Source organism: Poromitra crassiceps, assembly GCF_964638095.1.
Source record: "Poromitra crassiceps genome assembly, chromosome: 25".
Lineage (NCBI taxonomy): Eukaryota > Metazoa > Chordata > Actinopteri > Beryciformes > Melamphaidae > Poromitra > Poromitra crassiceps.
The window spans coordinates 10,890,098-10,905,132 of NC_139649.1; the positions used below are offsets into that span (position 1 = coordinate 10,890,098).

The 15,035-nt window shown below is 44.9% G+C and overlaps 1 protein-coding gene across 1 annotated transcript in view; it reads left to right on the forward strand.

Annotated features, from left to right (window-relative positions):
• The window catches only part of mst1rb (macrophage stimulating 1 receptor b), a gene marked incomplete at both ends in the record, with an annotated part of 19,061 nt that extends 13,600 nt beyond the window's left edge, over window positions 1–5,461 (forward strand). Inside the window, 5 exons of the mRNA XM_083660528.1 lie at window positions 513–694; window positions 2,966–3,075; window positions 3,274–3,439; window positions 4,062–4,198; window positions 5,230–5,461. Coding sequence (XP_083516654.1) covers window positions 513–694; window positions 2,966–3,075; window positions 3,274–3,439; window positions 4,062–4,198; window positions 5,230–5,461 — 827 coding nt within the window. The remainder of the gene's footprint in view (window positions 1–512; window positions 695–2,965; window positions 3,076–3,273; window positions 3,440–4,061; window positions 4,199–5,229) is intronic.
• Window positions 5,462–15,035: the final 9,574 nt, after the last annotated feature.

Consider the following 15,035-nt stretch of genomic DNA (forward strand, 5'->3'; position numbering starts at 1 on the left):
TTGTGTTCCCCCCCATATCTTCAGTGCCTACTGCCCAGGTGGGTTATCTCGTCGTAAGGGCCTTTCTCTCTGTGTGGAGTTTGCATGTTCTCCCCGTGCTCCCCCCAGGGGGTTCCTCCGTATATAACCCCCTCACTAAAACCATGCAGAAGATCAGATCGTCATCGTCATCCGGCCAGTGACGACAACATCCAAAGTTGGTCCCCGGGCGCTGTACGAGAAAGCGACCACTGCTCCTGGCCTGCCCCCCGGAGGAAAGGACATGCCTGGATGGGTTAAATGCAGAGGACACTTTTCACCGGCCACCGTCAGCATGAGTGTGTTGTGGCCGCATGCATGTGTTGTGGTGTTCGTGTGACAATAAAAGACAGGGCTTGTCCCGTTACGAGAGAGTAAACTATTACTTTCAAGCAGGCCAATGTATAACGGTAAATATTTCTCTCTCTCTCTCTCTCTCTCTCTCGCTCTTTATCTCTCACTCTCTCTCTCGCTCACGCTCTCTCTCATCCCAGGGATAACAGATGTAGAGGAGGTGGAGCAGTTTCTGAAGGAGGGCATCATAATGAAGGGTTTCCATCACAGCAATGTTCTCTCCCTGCTGGGCATCCTCCTGCCTCAGGAAGGGCTCCCTCTAGTGGTGCTGCCGTACATGAAGCACGGGGATCTCCGGCACTTCATCCGCTGTGAGAAGAGGGTGAGACTTCCTACATTGAAACAGTCGAGATAAATAATGACTAGCCGCGACAGCTGGTATTGTTTTCACCTTGTGAGTCTGTGTGTGTGACATCATGGCAAAACGTGGTCCTGGAGACACCAACTACCACAGAAGCTGTTTTCAGTAGCCTACTTTGTCAGGTGTTTATATGTCTGTCTGTCTGTCTGTCTGTCTGTCTGGCTGTCTGTCTGTCTGTCTGTCTGTCTGTCTGTCTGTCTGTCTGTCTGTCTGTCTGGCTGTCTGTCTGTCTGTCTGTCTGTCTGTCTGTCTGTCTGTCTGTCTATCTGTCTGTCTGTCTGTCTGGCTGTCTGTCTGTGGACAGATTTTGTGAACATGATGCTTTAAAATCGTGAAAGATGCAGTCGCAAAACTGGTGTAGTTGGGATCACAATGAAGGCTGAGTTCAAAGATGTGTGTGGTTCAAGCAAGGGAGCCAGAAGTAGGGAGGTAGGAAGCAGGGAAGGGGTCATTGGCCCCCACACTTTACGCCCCTGACCCACATTCGTTTTAAGTAAGTAAGTACATTTTATTTATACAGCGCTTTTCACAGACAAAAGTCACAAAATGCTTTACATGTGCATAAATAGACATTAAAAATATAGTAAAAAGGCACTAAGCCACACAAATGGAAAAACAATACACAGCAAGAAATAATGCAAACAAGATATTGCAAGAATAAGAACACAATAAGTAAAATACAGTAATAAGTGCTTAGTGCACGGGGCGAAAGTGCACTAAGTAAGTCTAAATTTTAAGTCTCAATCATTCCTGTCCACTGATCCAGCGCAATCTAGATAACATTCTAAACACGTCTAAAGATAGACCCCAGGTGGGGCTCAAGCACCTTTTTTCTATTTCTTTTCTAATTTTATATTTTAGTTTTTAAATGTGGCCCATGGCATCAATTCTCAATTAAAACAATGGCATTTGGGGCGTCCGGGTAGTGTAACGCCCCTGCGTTACCTCCGGCTTGGTCGGGCGTCCATACAGGCACGATTGGCTGTGTCTGCTGCGGGTGGGAAGCCGGAATGAGGGTATTGTGTCCTGGTCACTGCACTAGCGCCTCCTCTGGTCGGTCGGGGCGCCTGTTTGGGGTGGAATGGAACTGGTGGGAATAGCGTGATCCTCCCATGTGCTACATCCTGACGGTGAAGCTCCCCGCCGTCAGGTGAAAAAGCAGCAGCCAGGAACTGTATGTATTGGAGGAAGCATGTGCTAGTCTACGGCTCTCCCCAGATCGGCAGAGGGGGTAGCAACCAGGGCTGCAGGGAGAATTGGCCAAGTACAAATGGAGAGAAGAATGGGGGGAAATCTGATTTTTTTTTTTTTTTAAGCATTTGAGTTCTAATTCTACAAGAGCGCACACGCCCCTGTCCCTCCCTCTTCAAATTCCCTTATCACAGCGACCACAGTTGCCACGTGTAAATCGAGCACCATGTGGAGCTGGATTCACACATCTCCCTGACCTGCCTTCATTGGTGACAGCAAGACAGGTAACGATGGTGTTTCAATCAGGAGACTTGATGAATAACAATGATTTTATTACAATGATGACGAATGATCTTTACAGAATATTATGATGAGAAAGTTAGTCTTTGGAGCTTGACACCACAGGGAGATATCGAGATCGAGCTGGGTCAGCTCGAACAGCACAGCCATATATACCCCCCTGTGGAGTCAGGATACTGGTGCTGGTGTAACCTCTCTTGATGACTGATGGATCAAGGAAACTTGGCGGAGACGGGGAGGTGGTGGGTGTGCGCCAGCCAGCAGGGTTTAGAGAGACTGAATGAGACACAGAAAAGCATATTTATGCACACGGCAACCATGTGATAGGCTGCCTGAAGGGGAGTGCCACAATGTGATAGGCTAGAAGTGCAGGTGAGCAAAGGTGAATGAGGTGATGTGTTGCTATGCTATTGGCTTATGGGAAACTAGGAGGCAACCACTGATTATTCAATTATCACCAGGAAGCTGACAGGTTAACAGGTGAGCAAGCAGGAGAAGTGCAGTGACTGTGGAACCGGTGAAGATCAAGATCATCCTGTCTGAACTACGTTAAAACTCCATTTCCCTAAGCGGGCCTCAGCTTGGCGTCGCGGCTAGTGTGGATTCCATCGCAACATGGTCTCTTGTTCGACGATGATTTGATGTACTGTACTGCATAGCCATCTGTTTCATCTATGTGAAAAGTGTTTTAGTGTTTTAATCGGCATTGTTTGTCATGTTCTTGTGGGATTTCTTTTTTAGAACCCCACCGTGAAGGATCTGATTGGCTTTGGCCTGCAGGTTGCCAAGGGGATGGAGTATTTGGCTCAGAAGAAATTTGTGCACAGAGACCTCGCAGCACGCAACTGCATGTGAGTCAAAGAGAGGTGCAGAGAAATCAGCAATTTATCGATCTTTGATTTAGTATTGGGGAGATGTCACAGGGGACTAAATTGGTTTAGGTTGTAAATCCATTTGCAGACGTGTTAGACACAAACACCCCAATGTTTGCTGCTAAAAAAAAATATCGACCACATTGACGCTCTTTTTATTTATTTTGGTGTGCCCAGGCTGGATGAGTCGTATACAGTAAAGGTGGCAGACTTTGGCATGGCCAGAGATGTCTTCGATAAGGAGTACTACAGCATTCAGGACCACAGGAAGGCCAAGCTGCCTGTCAAGTGGATGGCCATCGAGAGTCTGCAGACACAGAAATTTACGTCCAAGTCAGATGTGGTGAGCGAAGGAAGATCTACTACAGTACAATTAAGATCACAGCCGTGATTGCCGCCCATGTTGCTGACACACACTTCTGCGATACTAAAAGGGACACCAAATTAATGTATTGTGATTGATGCATTTTTGCTATAGGTAAGTTTCGACAAATCTGCATTAGCAAGCGATTCATTCTAAGGTTCATAAATCTGGACATGGTGCTACATGTAGCATTTTACATCAATGAATCATTACCACATTTGTTTTGAGACATTAGTATAATTGCCATAAACAAACAAGACCAGTTGCCCAGAAGATTGGCGGGCTTCACTGGCCTCTCTACACAGTATTTTACATGGCATGCCATCTGGTCAGATTTTGCTGGAAAAATACTGGATTTGCGGAACAATTGTTATACTTTTCCAGAAATACACAAGTGTATTCCAGTTCCAATGGTGTAGCTAACTGCATAGTTTCAACGTCATGTTAGCTTGCCTTACCTCATCAGAATGCATGCTGGCTGTTATCAAGGCTCTGATTGGCCCTTCTTCCTCTTCAAAACAAAATGCACTCGGACAAGCCACTGGAAGTGGATTGTTCTATACATGTGGTGCTGAACTTGTTTTACCCTTTCCTGATGCAGTGGTCCTTTGGGGTGCTGATGTGGGAGATGCTGACCAGAGGAGCTAGCCCCTACCCAGAGGTGGACCCTTATGACATAACACATTACCTACTGAAGGGCAGGAGGCTTCCCCAGCCGCAGTACTGCCCTGACCCACTGTAAGTATAGTGCTTATGATGAGTTGAGTTTTGCACTGCTCAGTTTGTTGGCTTGTATTCTGAGAAATAACAACTGAATCCCTGTTGCTGCTGCTTAGTAGCTGTGCCAGTTCAATTCAGGAATCGTTACGTATGAACAGTGTTGGGGGGTAACACGTTACAAAGTAACACGTTCACATTGCATGTGTCTGTAATGAGTAGTGTAAGGAATTACTTTCTCCAGGGAGTAATTATCAGGCATTACTTTTTCTAAGTAATGTGCAATTTGTAATATATTACTTTTTTTGAGTAACGACCCCCCAACACCGAGTATGAATATCCCTGAGAGATGTTTACACACTTTACAGCCACAAGGCAGAAGAGAAAACCCCCCTGGCATAATGTAGTGGCAGTAATAGCAAGGTGTCAGAGTGGTCACAGAGCGGTTAAACCCCTAACCTGTCCACTACTTCATATTCCAACATGGTTAAGCAGGAGTTAATCTTTATTGTTTATTATGACACCTCACCTCAAAGACTTCTCGCTTCAGTTCCTGCACACACGTACACACGCACGCGCGCACACACACACACACACACACACACACACACACACACACACACACACACACACACACACACACACACACGTGTGATTACAACAGAAAGTCAACATGTTCTTCCTGTGTTTTTGGAAAGATTGTAATGATAAATCCCGTGGTCTGTGAGCTTTTGCTCAATCACTTCAAAAGTGGTGGCGAATAAATCAACCATTCAGACTAGAGAAGGACTGCAAACGGATGTATGTAATGTAACGTAATGTAACGTAATGTAATGTAACGTAATGTATGCATTATGTAATAATCAGACAGAGCGCATCAGTACATTATGCAGATGTATGAATATGCATAATGCAAATGTGCAAAAACTCACACCTTTTATATAACATCTCGCCTTTAACAGAACAGAACGGGAAAACAAAATGCTAATAAGGCGAGTCAAATTTACATTTAAATGAATACATGACTCAGAGACTCCTCGCTCGCTCTCCAGATACAGCATCATGCTGCAGTGCTGGGACCCCGACCCCGAGCGGCGGCCCAGCTTCGCCACGCTGGTGTTGGCCGTCCTCACCATCCTGTCGGGCCTGGAGGGAGAGCACTACATCAGTCTGAAGGTCACCTACGTCAACCTGGACCAGCCGCGGCCCTACCCCGCCCTCACAGAGTCCGCCGACGAGTACGGCTCCTCAGACGCTGAGAACTCGGCCTCGGACTCTTCCTGACCTCCTCCCTCCTTCCTCCTGGCACTTTAAAGGAACACTCCGCCCATTTTCAACCAGCTTTGTATCATTAGAACATCAGTAGTATATCAGAAAACTGTAAACGGTTTTGAAGTCTGTCATTTAATTTGACAGTTATTGAGTGTTAAAGTGTGGACCAGTGACATCACTGGTCCACACTAACTCAAATTAATAACTCATTAACTCAAATCAACTCTCAATAACTGTTAAACTATTCATCATTCATCTAGTTTGACAGTTATTGAGAGTTGATTTGAGTTAATGAGTTATTCATTTGAGTTCGTGTGGACCAGTGATGTCACTGGTCCACACTTTAACACTCAATAACTGTCAAATGAAATGACAGACTTCAAAACAGTTTACAGTTTTCTGATATAATACTGATGTTCTAATGATACAAAGCTGGTTGAAAATGGGCAGAGTGTTCCTTTAACTGCTATCGGTGCTAACAGCGAGAACGCAGAGCTCTGCTAGAGTCAGACCCACGTCTTGTATCAGCTGTAGTGCTAGTAAGAAGCACTGAAAGAGGGTGGCGCGCGTACTTTCAGGTGACCTAACCCACCCTCTGGCGGCTATTTTGGAGGTTCTTAGCACTTAGGCAACAGCTTTTTAACTTTCTAAACGGACGACTTTGCCCTTTCAATGTCATGCATTAAGCATAGTTAATTTATTTTCAATTTCTGACTGCGAACTGATGATTTCAGCACTAATACATCTAGAGTGTGTGTTTAGATCATGTCCGCCTGTTGTTAGCTAACGATAATATTTGGTTGACTAAAGCATGCTGCTGCCTTGTTATAAACACATGTGATATGCCTGCTATCATGTAGATATCTACAGGAGCTAGCCTATAGTGCTGACTACTGTAGCAGTCACATGTTAACATCAACATTGAGTTGCTTTCAAGCATTGGACTTAGCTAACAATGCGAAAAACCAACTGTGTCCGTGAAGGTTAACCAAGGTGAAGCTTTTCAAATGCCAAAGTCAGTGTGCTGGAGTAGCCTAGTGACTGCTAGACTCTAGGGCAAAAAGAGGTTATTGCTAACAACACTTCACACACAGTAACCTAAATAGGGAAATAAATCTACCATATCAGACTAGTCACTCTCAGTTTTAGTATTGATTCTCACACGACAACAGGTATTTCTCTTTCTCTTGGTATAGGCCTATTTTTAGACATGATTTACGTCTTGTTATAGGCCTATTTTTAGACATGATTTACGCACAGCCAACTCTCCAGTGGACCTCCATGATGGCGCTCACTGTGGTTGCTAGGAGATTTGTGACGCAGCTCCTGGCCAATGAGGAAATGAGTCAGAGAAAGTAGATTTGATGCAGAGTTGCCAACAGCAATAAACTCCAAAGACAGTTCAATAGACTACTTGCACAACTCCACTACTTCCTGAAATGAGTAGGGCATCTTGGTTTCCTGTCCTACACTATTGGCTGAACTGATTAATGTCAGGTGTGCCTGACTGCTGCAGTCACAACAACAGTGATCAGGCACACCTGACGTTAATCAGTTCATCCAATAGTGTAGGACAGGAAACCGAAGATGCCCTACTCATTTCAGGAAGTAGTGGAGTTGTGCAAGTAGTCTATTGCAGGTTATATGTTTGTATTACTACCTACAACATTGTCAGTGTACTGTTAGAACAGAAACCTTTTGTACATAAGATTAGGTGTGTCATCCCCACAATATTTTCTTTTAATTCTATTGCGATGTAGTGATTGTTCTGTGTATTTTGGATCATACTTCTGTGAGGCAAAATGTCGGCCACAATGTTCTGAAAGCAATCTGACGTCACCCTGTTGCTTGTATCTGCAGCACAACGTGTCTTTGAGATAGAGTGTAATAAATTGACATATTTATTTGTTTATAGAATTGTTCTTATGCTGTGGACTTTGAGTAAATATGGGCATCTATGTAAACCCTCTCATTAGCAGTTCATTTGTAGCTTCACAGTCGGACACATTTTGATGGTTGCGGCTGCGGCTCAAGTTCACTGTGAGCCTCAGTCTTGTGAGGTTTCTCCACTAGAGGTCAGCATTTAGTTATAATTCCTCTGCACTGGTATTGGTCCATTCTGGAAAAACATGCGCTCCTCGCAGACGCAGTATGGACACATGTGTCATTATGTGACGTTTTCTGCATTTTTGCATAGCAACATGAATGAACTCGGCCTTTTCCTCTCTCTCCATATGTTTTCAGCTCAAAGTTCAAAGCTGTCCTCTCCAGTCGCCACAATATATTAAAAGCAGACTAGAACATTGCAGCAGACTTATGCAACCATGTCTTCTCTTTTTCTACTCTTTCATTTCTTCTGCCTTGTTGACAGCATTTGGCAGCAGCAAATGACTGCATTTCCAATTGAATGAACTGGAGAAACTTCCAACAACCAAGACCTCTCGAACAATCTGGCCTTTACAAAAACAGTACAAATATTTTGAGAGCATCTTGCTTAATACGAATGTGGGCCAGAGGGGCGTAAAGTTGGGGGCAATGTGCCCGGTGCTGGAGGTGCTTGCTTGGATCACGGCTATTTTCAAACTCGGCCAACTACACATGTAAACTTTCGTGACTGCATCCTGCACGGTTTTGACGCTATCACACTAACAAAATCTGTCCATAGACAGACAGACAGACATAAATGCCTGGCAAAGTACTCAAAAGTTAAACCACTTCTGTGGTAGTTCCAACAGGTGTCCAATAGGTGTCTCCAGGACCACATTTTGCCATGATGACACACACACACACACACACACACACACACACACACACACACACACACACACACACACACACACACACACACACACACACACACACACACACACTAACAAGGTGAAAACAATACTGGCCTCACTGCCGCGGCCAACGTTTAGTAGCAACTCCCTGTACTGGAAATAGAAGTCACACTTCCTCTACAACAGAATCGAAGTCAAATAAAACCAGAGGGAAATAAATACCATAACGGGTTCTCTTTTTTCACACTGCCAAGAACTAAAGTCAATCCCCAGATGGTGAGGTCTTTGATATTGACAGAGAAAGTGGGGTTACATTGTCTCTAGTGTGTGTGTGTGTGTGTGTGTGTGTGTGTGTGTGTGTGTGTGTGTGTGTGTGTGTGTGTGTGTGTGTGTGTGTGTGTGTGTGTGTGTGTGTGTGTGTGTGCCAGGGCACATTCCACAGAGCAAACCTAAAAGAGACAGGAAGTAAGATCCTCTCTCTCTCTTTCTCTCCCCCCCCCCCTCTCTCTCTCTCTCTCTCTCTCTCTCTCACACACACACACACACACACGATAGTGACTGCTGGCTGGTCCTAATGCAGAAACAGTGATGTCTGTGTTTACTATGACAGCTTGGTCAGTGGGAACATGAACAAACGGAGTGTGTGAAGTTTGGCGTTGAGGGAAAGCAAACAATCTGTGCTGACTGGCCATCTGAACAAGACTTTTTGAAAGTAGACTAATTATTGTCATTGGTAGCAGAGATGGCAGACCCTCACAAATAAGTGTTGGAGCAAAACAGAGAGGCGCTGGATCCGGTTCCAGCAGGATCTGGCACCGATAAAGCACTGTAAAAAATTTTTTTAAATAAAATAATAATAAATCTTCCCAAACCACTGAAGCAAGGCTGGAAGTGATATGTTACAGCCTGGAAGTGCCACAATGACAAGGAGGAGAGAAACTTTGTGGAGACACTGGAAATTTGCATTCAAATAAGGTTATTTTATGCTGGTGGTTTTACCCTCATCCCCAGAAAAACATCTTGGGTAGTGACAGTTTTTTTTTTCTTGTTTTTTTTCTTTTCTAAATCATGCAGAATTCATCCATCCTCTGGAGGCATGCGTCACTGTGACATCACAGGTTAGATGGTGAGACAAAGTTGTTTCTGGCAAGGGTAGACATGAATAAATCTGAATGATAAATACCTAAGAATGTTGGAATAACACTATGCGACTTTTTAGGGCCCTTCAAACTAACTAAACTAAACTAATGTCTTACTTCTTCTTTTTACATTTTAAAGTATCTTTTAGCTCTGACACAAGGAATATCAGTTTCTAAGAGATTTTTTTAAAGCTCTTTTTAGCTCTTTGAATTGGGTTTTAGATAGGCCTACACTTGAAAGCCATTAATGTATATATATATATATATATATATATATATATATATATATATATATATATATAACGTGCTTGTCCCTCATCTAGCAAAGCCTTCTGCAGGCTCACCGGAATGAGTTTTGAAATGGAGGGACAATAAAATGTCACCCCACTGACATGATTGCAGGTTCTTGGTAAACGACACGATAATGTTTTGGACGAGACTAAATGTTGACGTTGTGCTGCTAGGGGGTGGCATTGACAATGAATGGGACTGACCCAAGGGTGGAACTGCATCATTGTTGGGAGTGAGGTTGCTTGTTCTATTTGTAAGACACTTCTGCCGTACTAGATAATGTACAGTTAGAAAAGAGAAGACATCGGCCGGGGAGTTATACGCAATACAAGTCTCCATGATCAGAGTCGATACAATTGTGTTGACCTTAAACCTCATAGCCATTAGAGAGCGTTCGTGCCCTGTGGTGTTGACCTGTCCATAATAAACCTGTGCAACAGCAACACTGTAGCAGAGGCTGGCAGTAGCCATGTTGTCTGTAGCCTGCTACAGCAGGCAGCTGACAGTGTGTTGATGTGAGACACCCATCAGCCTCCTGCCTCTGAGCAGCAGGGCCCAGCTCAGCTCGGCCGACTTGGAGCTGAAGCAGATGAGAAGAATGCAAACTGTTGTTAGGCCGATGTCAGTTCTTCATCGAGAGGGAAAAACTTGACTCCCCCGAGAGATCTGGCCTGCATCTTTCATACAAGCCATTAATAATTTACGCATATTTTTTCTTTTCGACAGGAGAGGAGAGAAGAAAACTCAAACTCTTTTCTCTCCACCTTGTGTTGACGGCAGAAAGGAGATGTGCCTCTGACAAGCTGATGTTGGTCTGGCATCCAGGAAGATGGGCTTGAAATATAGTGATGTTAAAAGCTAAAGAGCTTTTGATGTTCTTTGTCTAGAGGGACTTTGCATAGAAACTAGTGTGAAGAGTGTGAAAGCCCTCGCCATCCCTAAAAACGCCCCTTCTCTTTCTGTATTTTGCTCTTCAAAATAAAGATCAGACATTTGTAATCGCAGACAAATCCAGTTCAAGTAAAATCTCCACTGGTGATAATCTTGCATGGATTTATTTCAGAAGCTCCTTCAGTGGTTTTTGACCCATCTCGCCCATTTCAGCACAACCCAACATAATAATAAAAAAAAAATGCACCCTAAGCCTAAGTATTAGTAACTTAGTAGCAAGTTATAATCAAAATAAAAATAAAAATATTAAAAATAATAATAATTATTATTAATAATAATAAGCCAAGTTATAATAATAGCCATAAATTAGTATTAGCAAGATATGTAGCAGCCTGCCATGAGCTCCGCAGCTCTGTGAGCCCCCTGTCCCACATGGCTGTTTATTCATTAATAATTCACTTGTAGTTGTATCTTATGTTACTCCTCACCTTCCATAGCCCATCTTGTTCTCCATGCCCTTTTGTATTGCTATTGTTTATTGTCTATCATTGTATGTGTTAACATGCTTTGGAAACATTGTATTGTATGCAGTCATGCCAATAAAGCCAATTGAATTGAATTGAATGGGAAATAATGATTTCCTGCTGCCATTAATCCTTGTCAAGCTGTGGCAGGACTGCTCAGTTCTCTGGACAGCAGCAGTCTCCATGTTATAGGGCCCAGAGCTCCTCCTGCATACACCATCACCTCCATACACTACTTCACCTCCACCATCGTGTCCATCCTTACCTCCTCCTAAGGTGGTCGGATGCAGCCTGCCATCCCTTCAGGACCTGCACCCAACAAGACGCTGAAGCAGTCTCAGAAAACCCCCACCCAGCCAGGTCATAAACTGTGAGTCTATCAGATGACTGAGGTCTGGCAGTACCAGAACCTCTCATCACAGGGACAGTTTCTTGCCAACTGCAATTCACCTCTTCAACAAGACCCAAAAGCCCCTCCCTGCCCCATACAGTATGTCACTTTAAAGCAGTGTTTCTAAAACAGTGGTCCATGGACCGCACCCCCTTGTGGCCCGCAAGTAGATTATTATTTTTTTATTTTTTTACAGTGTTTTTCAAACTGTCTACGCGAGACTTGTTGGTCTGAAAACAAAGCAGTGCAACCAGATTAATGTGAACCCACATATTCAGATTCAGATTCATTTATTAAGGACTGCACAACAAAGTCGGCAGAATTTGCTTTCGGTACAGAGTTTCGGTGAGAGTCCCTTCCTCCCAGCACCCCCTGCTTAAAGTGACTTCCAGCGGCCCTGGATTCACCTATCCTCTCATTTCAGATCCCCATACTTCCTGCCCTCATGTTTCCTGCTCTTGTGATTGTCTGCCCCACTCTGATATGTTGCACCTGTGTCAATTATCCCTGCCTCCCCTCACCTGTGTCAATTATCCCTGCCTCCCCTCACCTGTGTCAATTATCCCTGCCTCCCCTCACCTGTGTCAATTATCCCTGCCTCCCCTCACCTGTCTCAATTATCCCTGCCTCCCCTCACCTGTCTCAATTATCCCTGCCTGCCCTCACCTGTGTCAATTATCCCTGCCTCCCCTCGCCTGTGTATCCCTGCCTCCCCTCACCTGTGTCAATTATCCCTGCCTCCCCTCACCTGTGTCAATTATCCCTGCCTCCCTTCACCTGTGTCAATTATCCCTGCCTCCCCTCACCTGTGTCAATTATCCCTGCCTGCCCTCACCTGTCTCAATTATCCCTGCCTCCCCTCACCTGTGTCAATTATCCCTGCCTGCCCTCACCTGTCTCAATTATCCCTGCCTCCCCTCACCTGTGTCAATTATCCCTGCCTGCCCTCACCTGTGTCAATTATCCCTGCCTCCCCTCACCTGTGTATCCCTGCCTCCCCTCACCTGTGTCAATTATCCCTGCCTCCCCTCACCTGTGTATCCCTGCCTCCCCTCACCTGTCTCAATTATCCCTGCCTCCCCTCACCTGTGTCAATTATCCCTGCCTGCCCTCACCTGTGTCAATTATCCCTGCCTCCCCTCACCTGTGTATCCCTGCCTCCCCTCACCTGTGTCAATTATTCCTGCCTCCCCTCGCCTGTGTATCCCTGCCTCCCCTCACCTGTGTCAATTATCCCTGCCTCCCCTCACCTGTGTCAATTATCCCTGCCTCCCTTCACCTGTGTCAATTATCCCTGCCTCCCCTCACCTGTGTCAATTATCCCTGCCTGCCCTCACCTGTCTCAATTATCCCTGCCTGCCCTCACCTGTCTCAATTATCCCTGCCTCCCCTCACCTGTGTCAATTATCCCTGCCTGCCCTCACCTGTCTCAATTATCCCTGCCTCCCTGCCTTATTTTGTGTGCTCTCAGTTCTCTGTGCCAGTTTGTCTGATTCACTTGTGTGAAGAGTACCAGCAATTCCTCCTCATGTTAGTCACTTTGGTTTTTGGATCTGTGCTTTGTTCTGGACCTCATCTACTGCCCTTTTTTGTGTATGGATTATCTTTTTGCCAGCAGTAAAGACTGTGTTGATTCTATCCTACTGTCTCCTGAGTCGTGCGTTTGAGTCCTCCCTATCTTGGTATCAGTCTTGACAGTGATGAGTATGCTATGCTCACTTACCAGACAATTTCTCTGCATGTACAGTGACACTCTGCCCCGCCCACTTTAGTAACCTCATAATAAAATAATATAAGATCAGTTATTGTGATTGGCTGTAAATATTTAAATGGCTACCAACCTTATCTGCCTTATTTTAGCTGATGTCCCATTTTAGCGTACTCCACCCTACAGGGTACTCTATGTACTAAAAGGAGTAAAAGCAAAGCCATGTCCACATGATGGCTAGTTTTAGTGAAAATGCATGTTTTTTAATATTTCATATTCAAACTAAATTTTCATTGGGATTGATGTTGATTAGCATCTTGTCCAGGGGTTTGGCTGCACCCCTTCCTATCCCCTTCCTATCTGCACCCCTTCCTATCTAGGATGCACCCCGAGTCATCTTGTTCTGGAACCGGCCCTGGATCCATCCATGCCTGAACCTTGTTGCTCAGAGTCTACTCTTATTCAAATGGATAACATAACTGTATAACAGTGCATGGGTCCATCTCAATCCACAATCCACAGATCTCAACCCAATAGAGCACCGACTTCTGGAATAAGGTGGAACAGGATGTTTGCAACATGAATGGCTGGCTCATCAAAAAGTCAGCAGGAACTGCGAGTTAGAATGACCTGAGTTCGCTGTGGAACATCTCCAGCAGCACCTGCTTGAATCCACATCTTAAATAATTCAGGCTGTTCCAGAGGAAAAGCGGGTTCCTACCCTGTAGGCCTATAGCGAAGTGTGCCTATAATAAACACTGAGCGTGGAGTGCGTGTACGGTACAACTCATGACAACAGTGGAACTACAGTGTATGTCCGGAGATCCATTCCTTGGTGATAAGCAGTGGCGTATGACACTGCGGGGCCCGAAATGTGATGAGGAGGCACGATCTCTGAAAAAGGAGCAGGTTAATCTAGCGTTAATAATTGATTACATGTATATATAGTGCTTTTCAAGGCACCCAAAGCACCTCTCATATCAGGGTGGGGGGTGGGGGGGGGGACTCATCTCATCCACCACTGATGTGTAGCACCCACCTGATGCACAGCAGCCTTAGTGCCACAACAATCACCACATAACCCCAGTGGTAAATACAGAAGAGCATAGCTGAACTAAGCAGTGCTAACCTGACAGAGTGTTACAGTGAGAGAGTGTGAGGAGAAAAGTAGAGCGCGCACATCTACATGCAGGTGCCGGACAATGGTCCCCGCACACTGGAATTAGGATGCTCCTGGGAGCATCCTAATTCCAGTGTGCGGACCTTATTATTTTATTTTTACAGTGAGAGAGTGTAACAGTGGATGGCTGAAAAAACATATCCGGAAACTCTTCCCAGAGCAAATACATTTTGAAAAACAGTTCCACATAATACATCACAGCCTCCACAAAATATGAAATTAATGGTGGAGTTTTGCCCTAAGAGGAGGACATTTAGAAAAAGGTTATTAACCGTCTCAACTGAGTTTGAGGCACATTCATATCGTTCCATCTGATTAAACGCGGGGGCACAGTCGGTCATCTTAACCGGGAGGCAGAGCAGCAAAAGGAGGGATCCTGCTTATTGTTATTATTAGAAAACAGAATGCCGCCAGCTAAAGCTCTTAGCATCAATACAGACAACAAAGCATTCTAGGGAAAAGGCTCTGTGAGAACCAGCCCACAAATTGATCAGATTGAACAGAGGTCTAAATATAGACAGTGCAGGCAGTGCAGTTGCACTGGGGCCCCTGGGGGAGAGGGGCCCGTGGAGAGAGAGCAGCTCTCCAACAATGTACTGGGCAGAGAGTGGGGCTTTAGCAAATTACCCAAATTGCCACCCCAAAAATACGCCATGTGTTCGAATAAGAACACATTAAAATG